The sequence below is a fragment of the Seriola dumerili genome, unplaced genomic scaffold, assembly GCF_002260705.1.
Source record: "Seriola dumerili isolate Sdu_G_001 unplaced genomic scaffold, Sdu_1.0 BDQW01000066.1, whole genome shotgun sequence".
Classification (NCBI taxonomy): domain Eukaryota; kingdom Metazoa; phylum Chordata; class Actinopteri; order Carangiformes; family Carangidae; genus Seriola; species Seriola dumerili.
The window spans coordinates 3,054,352-3,074,793 of record NW_019174321.1 but is presented as its reverse complement, the minus strand read 5'-3'; the positions used below and the strand labels follow the sequence as shown (position 1 = coordinate 3,074,793).

The following is a 20,442-nucleotide window of genomic DNA, read 5'->3' as shown; positions in this document are numbered from 1 at the left end:
AGCTGTAGGACAGAACACTCGAAACACCATCCAATGAAGCATCACAACAAAAGGACAAATGAATAACTTAAGAATATGAAAGGAATGAATCCAGTATTTGAAGGACTCAGGACCAACACAGCTGGCAGCCTGGCGCCACACTTCAGGTGCTCCTCTAACCAACTGCAGGAGGAAGTAAAACCAGCAGCTTTAGTTCTTTCTGCTGAAGTAACTCGACTGTAAGGAGACACCAGGCTCCATCGGGTGGTGTCAGTAGTGGAAATCTTCAGAAACTCACATGGATTTTGTATTTCTGGAGTAAACGTTGGCACGAGAGAAAAACTCTTGATCTGCTTGATTCTGCGTTTATGTAACTGCTCTCCGCCCAGCAGCTCTATTTCATACAAAGGACAGCAGACATAGTGGCACATGATGAGTACTGATAAAGCTGAGGTGTGAACATCAGCTCCCCTGTGGATACAGTTACCAGAATCTCCTTTCTCTTGTGTCGCTGCACAAAGACTGGATTCTCGAGAGGCTTGTTTCAGCCTCGACTGTTTGAACAGTTTTACAGTTTTGACCTTGTTTTCATGTTGCCCTGCTGTGCGACACACACGCACCACTATGCACACACACCACACACAACACCACACAGCATGCACGCTTGTTACAGAGGTGTCAGACTGTGGTCACACACAACAACCATCACACACACCTGAAACCAATCAGACAGACCCCTATCGTGGTGCGTATGTATGTTGTGTGTGTGTGTGGTGTGTGTGTGTGTTACAGACGGTGTGCCATGTTGCTTGTTAGCAGCCACTGTACCCATCCACACACACACACCGTTTTTGTAATTATATACTTGTGAAGACCCTAACGACATAATACATTCCCTAAGCTCATTAAAACAAACTCATAGACCCTAAAACAAAAAAAGGAAATAAAAAAAGTCTTAGAAGACAGAAACACACACACCACACACACAACTAGTCTCAATCCTATCATTGCTCCTATTATTTATATTATTCTGCCTTCAGTTTGTCTCCCACTGCTGACCTTTGACCTTGAGGTTTACATGCTGCTGTGTTCACAGACGTCCTGCCTGGCTGCCATGAAATGGAGGCTAATTAAAATCAGGGAAGCTTTTCAACTGACAGCTCAAGAAAGCAGACTTTCCTGACTGGTTGCACTGGGAAACTGCCCTGCCCCCACGCCCCTCCCCCCCCTCCACCCCTCACCCCTCCACCCCCCCCACCCCACCCAGAAAAAGTTGGTTCTCGACTTGTGTGTTGGCAAAAAGAAAAACGCTGAGAGGCCGAGTGTGGAGACTTGAGTCACCAGCGAGGATGTTGCAGTCGTGTACTGAGAGATGAAGAAACCAGGTAACTTGTGTTCCCTGTGAAGTGTGCAGGTCTGGGGGACTGAATCCAAACCCAGCTCTCTCTGCTGGTTGACCTGCTGTTTTTGGACTGTGGTAGAACGTCTGACTCTGGATTCAGGACCAGGACCAAGACAAAAAGAATCAGCCCTCAGAAACCTCAACACTGCAGAGCGGTTGAGATCTCCGTTAGACAGGAATTAACATGTATGTGAAGTTATCCACACAAACAATAATCTTATCTGCGTCTTGTGACAGTCACCAGGTAATAGTAGAAAACTATGCCGTTCAATTCACAAGTGATCTGCCAGGAATGCGCGTTTGCATGTATCTGATTGGCCAGTGTGTTCATTTTGACATCACACAGCTAGATGTCACAAAAGCGGAACCAGGTTCCACTTCTTTTCTTTTTTTAGGAGTTTCTTCACTGGAGTCCTTTGTGTGTGGACCCCTGCTGCATCAGTGAACAGGCTCATTCCATTCATCAACGAGGTTGAGCATTTTTTCATGCCGTGCTTGTCTGTCTGTCTGTAAGGTGGCCTCGGAGCAGTCCGTTACACAACAACAGGATGGGGCTGTTACACAGAACCATGCCTCCGCCATTTCCCACACACAAACTGGTATTTAATAAAAGCATGAGCAGTGAGAAAGTGTCACTTCATCAACAAAACACATTCTATAGACCAGTGAGCACATGTTTTCTACCAGTATACCTGCAGGTGAGGCGATAAGGAGGAGATTAAGTATAAAAGGTGGGAATGTAACCTTGTAGAACATTGTTTGTTTAGGTTGCAGCTGGAGCAAAGTGACTGAGGACCGTCTCAGTCCTAGGCGGAACTGGGTGGCGAGATCTGTTCGTGGTCACAAAATTGCTTGGCCTCTTCATCTTGTCTAATACAACTCCGCCTGAGCTGAACAACCAACAGCTCTCGATGTCTCTACGCGGATAACCGCCATGGTCATCGCCAGTCGACCAGCGGGGAGTGGCAAACAGCTCCATCAACTGTGACTTAGGGCGTGCACGTATATGCAAACATGATACAAACTTTGCGACATTTGAGGTAGAGATTTGAGTGCGCCTTTAGACTGTGCAACCAAAGATTGTGAAAATACGTCACACTGTTGCCAGAGACAACGTCAGTCGATGATATCAGTTTGATACCAGTTTGTCAGATTGTGCACATTTAACAGTCCTGTAACTGTGGAAGGTCTCCGACGCTCAAATAGAAAAAATGTCATCACCTTTTATGTCTTTAAGTAAATTGCAAGCTTCTGGTGAATTTTCTTCCTTTGGCTAGAAGTCCACAGAATACTTATTTTTCTGTTTGGTGTGGCGTGGTGGCCCGCGAGACATTCAGGTCAGGCGTTGGTGGAGGAGTTATCAGTCGCCGTTCTCACGGTTGAGCGAAAGCCGTGGCTCAGTCGCATGGCTGCCCCCCCACGGCAGCGGAAATGGCAACTGAGCTCCAAACACGTCATATTGAAGATGTGTCAGATGGCTCCGACACTTGTTACAGACTGACAATTTCTACAATAAACAGCACCACTGAACCAGAGAAAGAGAATAGTTTTCGTTCCATTGATTGCCTGTTGCCAGGTGTGTTTTTCTTCACGTAGTAATAGATGCATTTCCAGAACCAGAAAAAATAACGACAAAAAAACTGACACGACTCATCTGTGCGGGCAAATTAACAAAACATAACACTGATCAGGCTGCACAGTGGTTTATATGCAGCTGTAGGACAGAACCACTGAAACACCATCCAATGAAGCATCACAACAAAAGGAACAAATGAATAACTTAAGAATATGAAGGAATGAATCCAGTATTTGAAGGCACCTCAGGACCAAACACAGCTGGCAGCCTGGCGCCGACACTTCAGGTGCTCCTCTAACCAACTGCAGGAGGAAGTAAAACCAGCAGCTTTAGTTCTTTCTGCTGAAGTAACTCGACTGTAAGGAGACACCAGGCTCCATCGGGTGGTGTCAGTAGTGGAAATCTTCCAGGAAACTCACATGGATTTTGTATTTCTGGAGTAAACGTTGGCACGAGAGAAAAACCTTGATCTGCTTGATTCTGCGTTTATGTAACTGCTCCGCCCAGCAGCTCTATTTCATACAAAGGACAGCAGACATAGTGGCACATGATGAGTACTGAGATAAGCTGAGGTGTGAACATCAGCTCCCCTGTGAGATACAGTTACCCAGAATCCCTTTCTCTGTGTCGCTGCACAAAGACGTGGATTCTCGAGAGGCCTGTTTCAGCCTCGACTGTTTGAACAGTTTTACAGTTTTGACCTTGTTTTCATGTTGCCCTGCTGTGCGACACACACGCACACATGCACACACACACACACACACACACGCATGCACGCTTGTTACAGAGGTGTCAGACTGTGGTCACACACAACAACCATACACACACCTGAAACCAATCAGACAGACCCCCTACTGTGTGCGTATGTATGTGTGTGTGTGTGTGTGTGTGTGTGTTACAGACGGTGTGCCATGCTTGTTAGCAGCCACTGTACCCATCCACACACACACACGTTTGTAATTATATACTTGTGAAGACCCTCAACGACATAATACATTCCCTAGCACTTAAAACAAACTCATAGACCCTAAAACCAGAAAAAAGGAAATAAAAAAAGTCCTATCAAAGACAGAAACACACACACACACACACACACACACGTCTATCCTATCATGCTCCTATTATTTATATATTTCGCCTTCAGTTTGTCTCCACTGCTGACCTTTGACCCTTAGAGGTTTACATGCTGCTGTGTCCACAGACGTCCTGCTGGCAGCATGAAATGGAGGCTAATTAAAATCAAGGGAAGCTTTTCACTGACAGCTCAAGAAAAGCAGCTTTCTGACTGTTGACTGACTGCCCTGCCCACGCCCGCCCCCCTCCACCCCTCACCCCTCAACCCACCACCACGCACCGCCACCCGCAGAAAAGTTGGTTCTACGACTTGTGTGTTGGCAAAAAGAAAAACGACTGAGAGGCCGAGTGTGGAGACTTGAGTCACCAGCGAGGATGTTGCAGTCGTGTACTGAGAGATGAAGAACCAGGTAACTTGTGTTCCCTGTGAAGTGTGCAGGGTCTCGGGGGACTGAATCCAAACCCAGCTCTCTCTGGTTGACCTGCGTGTTTTTGGACTGTGGTAGACGTCTGACTCTGGATTCAGGACCAGGACCAAGACAAAAAGAATCAGCCCTCAGAAACCTCAACACTGCAGAGCGGTTGATGAATCTCCGTTAGACAGGAATTAACATGTATGTGAAGTTATCACACCAACAATAATCTTATCATTCGTTGTGACAGTCACCAGGTAAATAGTAGAAACATGCCGTTCAAATTACAAAGTGATCTGCCAGGAATGCGCGTTTGCATGTATCTGATTGGCCAGTGCTTCATTTTGACATCACACTGCGCACTGCAATGTCACAAAAGCGGAACCAGGTTCCACTTCTTTTCTTTTTTTAGGAGTTTCTTCACTGGAGTCCTTTGTGTGTGGACCCCTGCTGCATCAGTGAACAGGCCTCATTCCAATCAACGAGAGTTGAGCATTTTTCATGCCGTGCTGTTGTCTGTCTGAATGTGGCCTCGGAGCGTCCGTACACAACAACAGGATGGGGCTGTTACCAACCATGCCTCCGCCATTTCCCACACACAAACTGGTATTTATAAAAGCATGAGCAGTGAGAAAGTGTCACTTCACAAACACTTCAGACCAGGTGAGCACATGTTTCTACAGATACCTGCAGGTGAGGCGATAAGGAGGAGATTAAGTATAAAAGGTGGGAAATGTAACCTTGTAGAACATTGTTTGTTTAGGTTGCAGCTGGAGCAAGTGACTGAGCCGTTCACCCTGCTTCATGTTGTCTTCACTTCAGTACAACCGGCCTGAGCTGACCAATCACAGCTCTCGATGTCTCTACGCGGCCGCTGGTCATGACCAGGGGAGCGTCACACTCCTCACTTTGACTTAGGGCTGCACGATATGAAAAAATAACAAATTGCGATTTGAGTAAATTGAGGCGCCTTTAGACTGTGCCAACAAAGATTGTGAAATACGTCACACTGTGCAAGACAGACGTCAGTCGATGATATCAGTTTGATACCAGTTTGTCAGATTGTGCAATTAACGTCTGTAACTGTGGAGCTGCGACGCAAATAGAAAAATGTGCATCACTTTTATGTCTTTAAAATGCAGCTCTGGTGAATTTTCTTCTTTGCTAGAGTCACAGAAACTTATTTTTCCTTTTGGTTTGTGCGTGTGGCCCGCGAGCTTCAGGTCAGGCGTTGGTGGACGTGCCTCACGGTGAGGACAAGCCGGTGGCCCCGCCCACCACCACGAGCCAAACCGTCATACTTTTACAACTGACAATTTACTAAACAGACTAACAGAGAAAGAGAATTTTCTTCCTTCCTGTTGCCAGGACACTCTCACTAGTAATAATCATTATAGTCCCCACACACACACACACACACACACACACACAGGCCCTGAGGCCTGAGCACACTGAGTCAAATCAGTAAACAACTGAAAAGAAAAGAAGTAAAAAGAAAGAAGAAAAAAGAGCAGTTCATTATCAGTAATAAAAGAACTAAAGAGCAGCTGTGGCAGATCCAACATCCAACACACAGTCGACAGACACACAGCGAGTCTTTGAGAGACGATGATTCACTTTTTAAAAACGACAACAAACAACAGAAGTGAACTACAAATATATAAACACAAAAAGTTAAACCTTGAAAAGAGAGAGCAGAAGTCCCCTCGGGAATCCCCACACACACACACACACACACACACACACACACACACACACACACACACACACACAAGTTCCTGCTGTAATCAGACAGCTAATTGCAGGCTCAGTTAGCTGAACATCAACAGTAATTAATCACAGAGCTGGAGGGAAGGAAAGAGGGAGGGGGAGAAAAAAAGGATGCAAGGAGGAAGGAAGGAAGGAAGGAAGGAAGGAAGGAAAGGATGCCAGAAAGGGAGGACAGAGAAAAAGAGGGCTCAGAAGCAGGAGTGAGGGATGATGGGAGAAGTAATCACCAGGCCTGCAGGGAAGGAAGGAAGGTGGAAGAGAAGGAGGGAAGAAGAGAAGGAGGAATCTGATTAAACAGGAACTCCTTCAATTACAGCTTTCAGGGTTCATGGAGCAGACTTCTCCTCTCCCTCATTTTGTTTGGGGCGACCAGACCAGTTCCAGATGTGGGACGGAGAACATGGGACACACTCTCAGTTGACCTTTAATCAACATACTCTCATGAGCTGAAGTACGAACAGCCAGAAAGGCTCTGTTTGGATGACCAGGATCAGAGCTGCGATACTTGAAAATCTGGATCTGATACTGTGTCAGTGTCTGTCAAAGTGTCTCATAATCTTCTTATTATTTGATCAGAGAGTTCCTGATTCAAACCACACTACACGACCTTTTCTGTAACTTTTAAAAACCAACAAATCGGGAACGTTCACACCCACTTTACACAGTGATCGGCCGGCTGTGAAAGCTTTTTACTCGGAACGACCACTAACACTTTTTTCTTTCGATGAGGTCGCAGCCTTTAGCGACAGGTTGGCACCAGCACTTTGGTGTCCAGGCGTCTGCAAGCACCGAATGTATTCCTTCATACTCGTGTCATTACATTACAACGAACAACTACAAATGATTCTCGCTCGCAAATTCCAGATGAGTCCGGTTTGACTCCTGATCTCATGCGTGTGTCTCTGGTGTGGTGGTTTGTTTTGACGGGTGAAACATCCCAAAATGAAATGCAGAGGAAATTATGTCATGTTGGCAATCGCAGCGTGGCATGAACTGTTTGAGATATGAGGACATGTTTTGGAGCCTGTTGCTTGTTAAGCAAAGTTGTGCTGTACTTGAACATCCCTTAAACACACTGACAACATGTTGAATTTGTAGTGGATCTTTTCTGGTAAAACCCAGGCCCTTCGCTCAGCAGCCAAAAGAGTTTGCCAACAAACCCCACCAGTCACCAAGCTTCCAGTAAAAACTAATTCATGAAGATGTACAAATGTACGGCCTCAAAGAAGTCAACACTGTGTGTGTGTGTGTGTGTGTGTGTGTGTGTGTGTGTGTGTGTGTGTAAGTTGATGAGGGTCTTGTTCCTGCAAAGGCCCCAGGGCTAAAAACTCGGCCCTGCTCCTCTTAATGTCTTCCTGTCTCTTACAAACACACTCAAACACACACCTCCAAACACTTCCATATGGGACAACATGGCTGCACTGAAATGTCTAATTCTAGAGGGGGGGTAGGGGGGGGGGGACTTGCCAACACCATGTCTCTGGGGTCCAACCAGCAAAACCACAGGTCAAAGTTATATTTGGCGTTCTCAGGTCTCGTGTTGTGTTGATGCAGGTCTCAACAGACGACAAGGCGATTTTACTGTCGCAGATAAAATTCCCAGTGTCGAAATAAAATTTAGAGCTGTGGTGCGCTCCCGTCATCTCGGCCGCTTGGTGTAAGTCGGCCTTATTATGCGTCTTGTCGTTCTGATAAAGTCAGACATGTTTAATATGATCGTACGTTTTTAGTCTTGGCTCATGCAAATAGTGAGAAACGAGTCCCAGAGGAAGAAAATCTGGAAACAAAAGTGAGGTGCAACAATGCAAAGTGTGTGTGTGTGTGTGTGTGTGTGTGTGTGTGTGTGTGTGTGTGTGTATGTGTGTGTGTGTGTGTTTGGGAGCAGCCAACCAGAGATTTCCCACCACAGGAACAAAACCTGCAGCTTCCTCCTCCTGCATGACTGCTCCTCAATGACCCCCCACCCCTCTTCTTCATCACAGCTCCCCCTCCTCCTCCTCCACCTCCCCCTCCCCCCCCTCCTCCTCACCTCCTCCTCCTCCCCTCCTCCACTCCTGCTGTGGCAGTTTGTCCTTTAAAAGACTCTCTCCTCTTTTTTTTACAGAGAGAACACCAGGACCAACTCTGACTTCCTTTGACAGACAGACACTGACATTCGGCACCAGACAACACTGCACGTGTACGTACGTGTGAGGGTCTAATCTGAAAAAGAGTCATGTGACCTGGACCTGCAGTTACCGACCGAGGGACGTGCGACTGCCTGTGTAGGCCACAAACATCCAGTAATGCAGCCTAGCTTAGCATAAAGGCTGTTCGCAGGGACAAACTGCTGGTCTGTGGGGATACCCAAGATGTTCCCACACTACTGGTTTAAATGTGCCCGGAAGGGGTCTGCAATCTCAGGGTTATTATCCATCTTGAGGTAATTACACCAGCTATCTTTTACCGCAGGCGTGATAGTAATCGGACAGAGTATTTATGAGACACACACAGTTAGACGCAGTGTGTAGTATTCTTAACATATACAACTTTAGATAGAATAATAATCTTGTGATCTGCACGTGTGTTGTATAGCGCTGACTGTGAAATGAGAGTGGGCATGAGACCACGGACATTTGTTTCAGAGCTGTTTCACCTCTATTACATGTTAAATAACCCAAAATATGAGCAGCTTTGAAACAACAGAAAGTGAATCTGATCCGAAAATCCTCTTCTCTCTATGATGCTGATCATGATGCCTTTTCTTATCTCTTTGTCTTATAGATAAACTCTTACCAGTGATTTCTATTTTTTCACAAAACATAAATATGATGATAGGGGAAAAAAAAAGACACCTCTTACACCAGAACCACGCAGACAAACGTTCAGTATCTTGTTTTTTTAACTGAAAATGCTACGGACGTGATAAACACCGCAAACAAATAAATAAATAAATATACTATGAACAGACCCAATACTTGCATTTTAATATGATACAAAAAACTGTCAAAATTATGATGTAAATCAACGACTAAGTGAAATACATTACGAATCCGACCACACAAACTTTAATACCTGACAGTTTGGTACTTGATGCTACGGACACATTTCAGCTGATACCAAAAGGGATCGAGGTTTTATACCGAGTGCAGAGAACCAGGAACCAGGATGAGGTTCATTGTGAACGCTGGCGCTGCCTGTTACAACTCCAAGGCTCCAAAGCCGCCCAGTGGCACGACGTGGGGAAGTCGATAAAGTTTCAGACTACGTCCACACTACTACGTTTTCATTTTTAAAACCAGTCTTTTAGCGCCGTATCAAAAACGATTACATGAAAACACATATGCAATGGAGCAATCATGTAAACTGGGTTTGAGCGAGCCGGTGTAAACAGGAAGCAGAACGTCTACTCTGCAGTTGATTAGTTGCAAAAAAAAAAAAAAAAATACAACGAACAAGGAACAGCAAAGACAACGGCATGAGATGAATGTGTAAATCACAGAAAGTTTCAGGCTTGACTCCATTGTGACCGCTGTGACTCAAACGTGGTCAATCTACAACTCCCAAGTCTACAAGGGGAGGTTTTGGTGAAGTAACAAATGTGGACAAAAAAAAACATAGAGATAAAGACTCCACAAGATGCCGTCTGTATGTCTCCGCCTCACACGTTTCATTGTGTTCATTAATGAGACAAAACTTCAGCTGTTGTTTTCAGATGGACGGAGAAAAGGCCGAAGGCAACAGAAAACAGTTGAAGGAATTATTTGAGCAGAAAAACCTGGTTCCTTTGGGGACGACAGTGAAGAAATATTTCCCCGAGATGTTTTATATAAGAGGCGAAGGTCAAGCATCGATCCTTCATCCTCTGCCTGATTCAGTCACCAGAAAACCAGAAAACACACGTGTTTCACATCGGACGCCCACCCAGCCGTGACGCCCTCTGAGGCTCTCTTGATGCCAAAAACACACCGGAGCCCTGGAGGATGATGGGATACGTGACATGGTTACTGAGTGGAAACCTGCTTTAAAATGAGGGGAGGGTGAGGGCGAGAGAGAGAGCGAGAGAGAGGGATGGAGAACAGAGAGCGGAACAAGGGAGGGGAGGAAGCTGAACGATTTCCTGGTGCGTCCTCCTCCGCTGAGACAGATGTGATGACTGCAGCAGATGTGTTGAACCAGGGAGGGAGAGTTTACACGGACCTAAATCATCTCAATCATCGCCGTGGTCTTCCTCACTAACCTGAAACATCTAGTAAAAAAGAAAAAAGAAAAAGAAGAAACTGTTTCCTTCATCAGGTTGAGCGATTGAGTGATTCCTGCGTATCTTCATGTTGAAACCTGATCATTGGTCCGTGTAGACTCTTAAAGGGGAACTCCACTGATGTTACACGTTAAAGTCTGCGCACAGGTCTCGGGGAGAACTACTGCATATGTGAAAAAGTTGTAGAAAGGCTTTTGTGGCTCCAGAGGGAGCCGCGTGAAGTCTGATAAAGTGATCAAGTGACTTGAGTCGGCGTCGGTTTGGTCTCAAGCCGACAAGTTTTCGAAAAAAAAAAAAAAAAAAACCTGTGGGTGTGGAGTGAAGAAGGAAGTGAGTTTGCCAGACCGCCGTCGCCCCGCTCCTCATCTCTGCTTGAGGCAAACGGCTCACGGCTACGTTAGCTGCGTCTAGCATAACACACCCGAATTTCTGTCGGTGTTCCAAGTTGCATTATAGGTAACAGAGACGCAAGGTTCTCTGGTTCTGTTGCACATCATATCAGCTTCTTTTTTATTATTATGCCTCAGGGGAAAGCAGAGGAAGCGAAGTGAAGTAGTGAAATACTTAAAAGTTTAAGGAGGAATAGTTAAAAATGTTTATAACCCGATGCACTTCCACGACCAGGGAGAGATTACTGCGAACGGAAATCCAGCCCAGTATCACAACAGCCAGACAACAATTAGTCAACTCATGGATTACACAATCAACCGAAAAATAATTCTCAACTATTTTCACGAGCGGCCAATTATTTAATTACATTTTCCAGCAAAATGTCATAAAATTGCTGTTTACAGCTTCTCAAATGTAAAGCTTTCCTGTTTTTCTCTGTTTTATATCATTAGAAATTGAATATCTTTGAACACTGGACTGTTGGTGAGACAGAACAGGTCTCACCTTGGACTGTGATGCACATTTTGTCATTATTTTATAGAGAAAATAATCATCAGATAATGAAAATCGATAATGAAAACCATCATTAGTTGGAGCCCTGGTGTTTTCTGGAGTAAACTAAAGCCTTACAGTACATTGTGGTAGATGCCTTTCCATAGATCTGTCCTGCGTTGGGGAACACTGAGGAGGGGATTCAAGGATCAGACAGATACCTGGCAAAACATTTGCTTGTAGCAGCAAAAGAGCCACAGTAACACAAAGGCCCTGTTCAGACCCGCCATTAATATGCATCTCGGGGGATTTGATCACGTGTGGCCCAGACCAACTCCGAATGTGGTCTGAGTGATCGGATCTCAAATTGCGTTCTCGCTGAATTCTTGGTCCATTCACACCTGTACTTGTGTTCACCTGCGTTTGGATCACCTGAGACAGAGGACGTTAGTGTCAGGTCTGAACACGGCCAAAGCTGAAGAGCTCCAGGGAAACTGCAACAGCTCAGCATCGGTCGGAAAGAAGAAATAAGATGCTGAAGAAATAAAGGAGCCGTTTAGATATGGAATAACTGGAGATGAGAATGTGTATCTATAGACGAGTGAATTAAAACAACTACTTGTCCCGTGTTAGAGGCTAAAAACTAGCACTAAAAAACTGTAGAAAAACAAGTGTAAATTAGGGCTAGAACTAATGCTGATTTTCATTATTGATTAATTGACTGTCTTCTCAGTTGATCACAAACATTTACTCGATTAATAGTTTGGTCTATATATAAAATATATATAAAATGTCTGAGCAATAATTCAAACCCCACGGATGTTCAGTTCACCATCATCTGACAAAGAAAAGCATCAAATTGTCACATTCTGCATTTTATCTTTAACAAATGACTTGAAATGACAAATTGCTAATCAGTTAATGAACTAATTATTTCAGCTCTGTCTAAATATACCTACCCCAGCCCGGGGCCCTTTCAAACATGATGCAGACATGTAAAACTAGCAGAGCATTTATGGGTCACACACACACACACACACACACACACGGGTCTAATAACCTCACACCTGTAGAATAGCAGGTCCTCACACCCCCATCAAGCAGCCTTTGATGTGTGTGTTTCTGAAAAGAGAGGGGAAGCTGGGAGAGAGAGGGGGAGGTGTGTGTGTATGTGTGTGTGTGTGTGTGTGTGTGTGTGTGTGTGTGTGTGTGTGTGTGTGTTTGGGGGGGGTGGGGCTGCAGGAAGGAATGTTTCTTCAGAGTAAACAGTGTGAAGCTTCCTGTAGAAAGCACTTCAAAGCCAGAGAGAGGAAACTAGGATCACACACACACTCGCACGCACGCGCACACACACACGCACGCGCAAACACACACGCACACACACACACACACACACACGTATCAAAGGCAGGTAGGAGTCATCTATCAACACAGGAAAATTAAAACCTGTAGAGCGTGTGCGCTCACACGATCAGATAATTCTCCTTTCCACATTACACACATGAAAAAGAAAATCACTTCACACACTTTAAAAACACATCTGTGTCACAGGCACACACACACACACACACACACACACACACACACACACACACACACACACACACACACACACAAACTCTTTCTGTCAACTTTTTGCATCATTGACTAAAGCTTTGTCTTTCACACTGATAATTATTCAGTAGAGCTGAAACAAAAGTCCATTAAACATTAGTTAATCAACAGAATAATTTGATTATTGATCAAGAAATCTTTCTTTCCCCCCCCCCATTATTAATTCTCTTTCTAATGGGATTATATCACAGTCTGTCTGTCATTGGTGATTGGTGACCTCACCTGAGCTCAACACCACACGGCTCAGCTTTGGTCTCAGAAAGGGAAACGACGGGTTACTATAGCGACTACACGCAACCTGAGACCCCACAGCTACTACTGGCAGCAACATCAACTCCGCTCAATGAACTTTCAGAGGTCTGGTCTCGTCTGTGGTGTAGCGGTGATGTGGATGGACCCGGGCCTGTGTATGTGGAGTAAAGGCGCAACATTCCCGCCTTGAACAGGCAGTGTAAACTAACAGGGCTTGTGTGAATGAGAGTAACCAGAGATTAACCCATGACAGGAGCCCGGGACGTCCCATCACTGTCTGCATGACTCTCCTCCTCATCAGAAAAACGATCTGAAACTATTTTGATAACTGATTAATTATTTTAGTAACTTTTCAAACAAAAATACATTTAAAAATAAAATCCAGTTTCAGCCTCTGGAAGGTTAAGATTTTCTCTCTAATTGAAATCTTTGTAAACTGATTATATCCATGTTTTGGACTGTTATATGTGAGACAAGATTCAAGACATCTGAAACCTAGACTTTGAGAAACTAAGATGGATCTTTTATACAATTTTTATAGACATAAATCAATCAGTAAAGAAAATAATCATTAGTCGCAGCCCTAAACAGACACTATAGAAAAGACCATATGTTTAGAAAGTAATCTATCCTTCTATTTAAAACATTACACGGTTTTGTTTTTGAGGCTAAGCTTCTCTAAAGATGCACATATTCTGAACTCCAACAGGGCAGCACAGACCAGAAAGACTTTCATTCATGGCCAGAGACGCAGAAACAAAGCTGTTGTGAAGTGCAAAAGCAGAGCAGCAGTGCGGAGGTGGTGGGTCCGTTCACAGATTCCTGTTTTCCACATCAAATGCTTTTCAGCCGAACACACAAAAGGCAGGAAATCAGCTTTACTACCTACAATTCACCTAAACCACAAAACTCACATGGAGAGGAGGTGAAGCTCTGTGTTTTAAACTCTCTGAAATCATGTGATTCAGCATCAAGCACACACTGTCTCATTTACATTTATATTCTAACCACTGATCCTCTGCTTTTATTTGGCCTGCAATTTTTTTGTAATTACCTGCTCTTTGGTGTATTATATTTATGCATAATGTAACCTCATATATACCAGCTACAGAAATAATACAATAGGTAGGTACATTCAGGACAGGTGGGACAGGAGATTGAGTAGTTTGATGTAGGGACATTGTTAACACTAAATAATGGTTTAATCTTGTCTCATTGCAGTTTAAACAAGTTGATATCTCAAGGCGCATGTGTTTAAAGCCAATGAATCACATGAACACGAGCTTTCCATGTCAGTTTTGAATTCATCAATACAAAACATCTTCGGTAGTTCCCCTTAGTTCCCCGGAGCCACTTGCTGCCTTTTCCCACAGGTAATATTTAACAGCGTCGGTTTAGGCGATAGGAGACGGTGTGTGGGGAATTACATGTATGTCAAATTCAGAAGGACACTCGACTTGTTCAGGTGAGATTCAAGTTCGTTTCCCAAAGCCTGTGGATTTGCCTTCAGGCGAGTGATATTTAAATTAGCACTTTTAAACTGGAGTGTGGTCTCTACGGAGAGAAAAAGGTCCGGACCTGAGCTTCAGCTTCGGACAGGTAAGAAAGGTAGCGTGACTGACGCTAAACGCAGCTGTTGGAGCAAAACTTTATCTTCAATCTTAACTTTATTTCATCTGCTAGTTTAGTAAAACAAGCGGAAGCGACAGAAACAGAAACAGTGGAAACCGACCATCAATAACTCCCCAAAAACTCAACTTTTCTTTCTTGGAGACTTGAATCGACTCAGCGGCGGCGGCAGCAGCTTTCGCTGAATGTCGTTAAAACAACCCGGTCAAAGTATTATTGTGTGTGTGTGTCTTTTCCTTACCTTGAACCCGCATCGCTCCTGGTTGGATCTCTTGTTGCCTGAAGTCGTAGATCCACGAGAGAGACAGAAAAGCAGAAACAACCCGGAGAGAGAGATGAAGAAACTCCGAGGGGCCGCCATTCCTCCCTCAAGTCTGAACAACTCTGAGAGCGAGAGGGGAGAGAAGGAGGTGTGTGTGTGTGTGTGTGTGTGTGTGTGTGTGTGTGTGTGTGTGTGTGTGTGTGTGTGTGTTCACTATCCTTTTGAGTTTTAGACCTTAAAGGTGAGAACATTTTGTCCGGTCCCCACTTCTTCAAAAACAAGGCAGGATTACCAACCGGCAAAGTGGTGGCCCCAGAGGCCCCTGGGTTACCTACATGTCATCCGGGTCTACACATTATCTGATTAATCCTAAAACTGCACCACTGAATATCAAGAAGACAATTATTTTCTTTAATCATAAATTAATTGTTCAGTAGAAAATATATGAAGAATAATAGTTTTCCCCATGACCCAGAGTCCAAAACCCAAATATGTTTTGAGATGATTTAACCAGAATATAAATCTGGGGAAATCATTAAATATTAACAATAGAAGCTGGTGCCAGTAAATTTGCCTAAAACATGACTCAAATGATTTATTAATTATCAAAAGTGCTTCCAATTAACTTTATGTCCATCAAGTCAAGTCAAATTTCATTTATATATATATATATATATATGATATGGTTACATGCCCCAAGGGGCTTAACAGACATCCTCTGTCCTTGGACCCTTGAATCAGACAAGGAAACCCAGGAGGGGGATCCCTCTTCCAGGACAGACAGACATGTGATGGATGTTGTGTGTACAGAATAAAGCAAGAGTAGATTTACAGAGTGGATGATGAGCCACACGACTCCCTCTCCACCACGAAGACCTGGAGAGAGGACAGACTACACAAACACCATTCACACGTCCAGGAGAAGAAAACAAACACACAAGAGGAGAGAGAGAGAGACAGTCGACTAACTTGTCTCTTGACTGATCATCTCAGCTCTAGGTAACTGGTTGGTTTCTGGGTGCCTAGGTGGATGATGAAATTTCCATGTATAGCGGAGGTCAGGCCAACAACACCATCCATCCCTTCATCTCAGGACTGCACAACAATGTCTCTTTGTCGCCCTCTTGTGGTGAAAACGCTTTTCTCTTACTCAGCTCTTGCGTTGCTTTACGTGTCTGTGCAGGGAACAAGTGATTACCCACAAAACCACAAGATAAAAAATTAATTACAAGAAAAACTATGACATGAATCTGCCAGAACTTAAAACTCAGGCTTGACATGTACCAACACCATACGATGGTGTGAGAACAAAACAAAATACAACAATGTGAAGAGGGGTGCGTCAATTTGTACACAACATTATCACCAACAATCAAGAATCAAGGATGTCAACAAGGAGTCCTGGTGATGAGCATTAAAAAACAAGACAGATTTATTGATAATAATGAAAATAATCATAACATTACAGAGGAATTTATTTGTAACATTATACCCCTTTATTTCCACGAGGATAGGTGGAATAATAGAAACATTTCTCTTGTTCAACAGCACCACAAACTACATCAGTTGAATCAACACCTCTGACACATATTCACCAAAAACTGAACAACCGTTTGCAGATGACTTGATAATCGTCAGCCGTCTGCACAATGAAGAACAGAGTCACGGCTCAGTGACAGAAGAATCAGTTGGTGCGAAGTCTTTACGACAACTAATATCTGAAACTTAAGCAGTCCAGTGAATAACCTCAAATAAAACTGCCCGAGGTGAAAAGAAAAGTTTAGGTTAACAAAAAGAGAAAAATAATGTAGATTTTACAGTTATAAAATCTCGGGGGATCAAGTCGTGGGTTAAAAATTGATCTTTTCTGTAGCAATGGATGTAAATGAAGCCTTGAAAGTTGATGCAACAATTCAGGCGCCTCGACGTTTGTTGTTGACTTACAAACTCTCTGTCTATATAACGGCAGTGCTGGAACAGACTGAGTGACTACACCCTCTGAAGTAATATTTGTGAAATATTATAGGAAGTAGAGCTGTATATTTCTATCAGAATGGTGAGGTAAAGGCAGTTAACAAAGGAGGACGGACTGGTTCGTCAGGGGTTTATCCCACAGCAGGATAACAACCGAAAACATTTAGAGAAAAGATCAAGACGGTGGCTGCACATGATGGAAGACAGTCTCCAGACTGGACTCTGCGTGACAGTAACGGCTTCAGCTTCTGTGATGTCATAATGAAACACTCTAGATTCTGATCTCAAGGTCACAACAAGTTCAGAATCCCGACACTTCACTACTGTCTGCAGAAGAACAAGCATCTGAACTTATCTACAGCCTCCACACAGCACAGTGAAAAATACTGACATCAAAAATGAGCGAGCAAGAGCGAGCTTCTGTTGCCGCCTTCCACCTGAATTATCAAAGAAATGAAATGGAAAAACGCATGAGTGACAAGGCATCTGCAATCTTAACTGAATTTCGCCTGGAGGAAAAACTATGTGATGTGGTGATCAAGGTGGATGACACTGAGTTCAGCGCCCACAAGATCATCCTCTGTAGCTGCAGCCGCTACTTCTGGTGAGTAGATTATGTCAGTGGAGCAAAGACTGTTATTTCAAAGCCTTCATCAGTTATCTACATATGAACAACAGGTCAGATGTTAGGACTTTGCTGCATGTATTTGACTTTGATGACACTGATTATCCCACAGCACTCTTTTCACCGGCGCCTGGACAACCTCAAGGAAGCAGATGTACACCATCCCTGGGGTGTCACCTGAGATGATGCAGCTCATCGTCGATTATGCCTACACCCACTCTGTTCCCGTGACAGAGGAGAATGTGGTGGAGGTTTTGGCAGCTGCAGACCAGTTGCTGGTCCCGGGGATTGTTCAGGCCTGCTGCTTCTTCCTGGAGGACCAGCTGTGCCAGAGGAACTGCATCGGCATCTGGAGGCTGGTGAACTTCTACAACTGCCCAGAGCTGAAGCATAAGGTCTTCCTCTACATCCTGCGCCACTTTGAGGAGATAGTTTGTGTCTCACAGGAACTCCTGGAGCTCTCCGTGCAGGAGCTGGTTGCTATCATCGAAAATGATCATCTCAATGTGAAAGAAGAAAACACTGTGTTTGAGACTGTCCTCCGCTGGATTAACCACCTGCCTGAACAAAGACAAAGCCTCATCTCTGTGCTGCTACCCAAGGTAACTAAACAATAAAATCAGCTGTAACTGTTGTCATCTTCATATAGCATGCACTGGGTTGAATTTTTACAGAAACTGCCCAATTGGTCTGCTGCTTTTTTCTGATGAGCAAACTCTTGCGGCTGTGAAATTAAAAGCTTAATTCTCTCAGAAGAGAAGGTTATTGGACAGAGCCAGGCTCGCAATTAATTCCTACTTCCAGTCCAACCACTGATATCAGAGACTGTTTCTAACTGCTGTCCTCTTACATCTCTTTAGGTGCGACTGGGCTTGATGACCCTTGCCTACCTCCAGAACACTGTGATGGCCAATGCTGCGGTAACAAGCAGCGTCGAATGTGTACCCATCATCGATGAGGCAGTCACAGCATGTATTCTCTTCAGGGCCAATAGACCCTCAAAATCTGACTACAGAAACCTATTGACTCGCCCACGCCTGCCTCCTGACATTTTATTGGCCACCGGAGGCAATGATTTCAACTGTACCATGACCAACCTTGAGGCATATGATGCCCGAACTAACAGCTGGGTCACTGTGAAGGTTGAGATTTCTCGTTCTCACCACGGTGCTGCTGTTCTCAACAGCTTTGTGTACTTAATTGGTGGCTGCCACCGTGACACTTACTTGAATACAGTGCAAAGGTTTGACTTCGTCACCTGCACGTTGCACCAGGTGGCATCCATGAACTACTGCCGCTGCTATGTCAGCGTTGTTGTGCAGAGTGGCTGCATTTATGCCATGGGAGGCTTCAGTGGACATACTTACTATAACACCGTTGAGTGCTACAAGCCCGAGACTAACCAGTGGACCATCACAGCGCCCATGTGTCAAAAGAGGTGTGGGGCCAGTGCTGCAACTCTAAATGACAAGGTGGGTGAAACAGAGATGACTGAAACAAGTAATGTCCGAGAGGAGGGTGACTTTAACCACCAAACTAGCCTGATAATAAGACTAAACAGACATGTTCCTATAACCTTATTATTCAGCCTGGCATCATGTTCATGTTAGCCAATTTCTTCATGTTGAAGATGATGGTAATTTTGTTGATTTTGCCCTAACCAATCAGGAGCCAGTGATCATAAATGTAGCTGTCCTAAATCTGTTTGTAGGTGTACATTTGCGGGGGTTTCAATGGGCATTGCAGCCTGTCCACGGCTGAATGCTACAACCCAGACACCAACCTGTGGACCCTGATTGCACCCATGAGGACCTGCCGAAGTGGCCTTGGGGTCGTTGCCTTCAGAGACAATATCTATGCAGTGAGTTTAGGATCAATATGTTGCTCAAAAATTTGGTTTATTGTATTCAAATGACTTGTAAGATGGCGATTAGTGACTGCGATAACAAATGTAAAACTGAAAAGCCTTTTAAAGGATAAAGCTCCCATCAGACCAGGAAGTGGCACTGCAAGAATATTTGCGTGTCTTCATGTAAGACATGAAGACTTTTTCCTACCTTTCTCTCCCAGGTTGGTGGCACCTGTAGTGGGAGCTACCACATGCGCAGTGTTGAGGCCTACAACCCCCAAACCAACAGGTGGAGCCCCATGCCGTCCATGAACACCAACCGCAGCTACTTTGGCATCGAGGTGGTGAACGACCAGCTCTTTGTGGTCGGAGGACACAAAAGCTGCACTCTGTCAACTGTGGAGCGCTACAATGCGGACACCTGTATGTGGTACAGTGACTCTAACATTAAGAGGTACCGCAATGGCCTGAGCTGCTGTGTGCTGCATGGACTCCCCAGTGTGGTAGAGAAATTGTTCCCTCGTGGTCCCCTGACACCTGCCAATGTGGAGGAAGCCCAGTCCTGACATGTCATCCATAGTGGCATCATGATTGATATTAAATGTCATTTTTAAATAAATGAAATTATTTTACTTGTGTTTTTAAAGAAGGGTGTTGTTATTGTTCCATAATTATTCCATTATACATTATAAATTTATTTTCATGTTTGTTATGTATTACTATTTATACTTTTTACTATTTTATACTAAACCTTTATTTATGTTACAATACATATACTATAGTTACCTGTTTCTATGTCAGTGTGATTGATAACAGACCACTGCTCTAACTCAAAGAATGTATTTGGTATTGTACTCCTAAATTAATTATCCTTGCACATTCAATTGACCATTTAACCATT

The 20,442-nt window shown here is 44.2% G+C and overlaps 2 protein-coding genes across 2 annotated transcripts in view; one reads left to right on the top strand and one right to left on the bottom strand.

Annotated features, from left to right (window-relative positions):
* Positions 1–15,192, bottom strand: part of il17rd (interleukin 17 receptor D) — a 28,407-nt gene extending 13,215 nt beyond the window's left edge. Inside the window, exon 1 of the mRNA XM_022742055.1 lies at positions 15,073–15,192. Coding sequence (XP_022597776.1) covers positions 15,073–15,192 — 120 coding nt within the window. The remainder of the gene's footprint in view (positions 1–15,072) is intronic.
* A 2,332-nt stretch (positions 15,193–17,524) lies between these two features.
* Positions 17,525–20,107, top strand: LOC111219348 (kelch-like protein 10). Its single transcript, XM_022741982.1, has 5 exons — positions 17,525–17,671; positions 17,805–18,294; positions 18,553–19,164; positions 19,404–19,553; positions 19,763–20,107. The coding sequence occupies exons 1-5, from the start codon at positions 17,526–17,528 to the stop codon at positions 20,105–20,107; spliced, it is 1,743 nt and encodes a 580-aa protein (XP_022597703.1). The 5' UTR covers position 17,525.
* Positions 20,108–20,442: the final 335 nt, after the last annotated feature.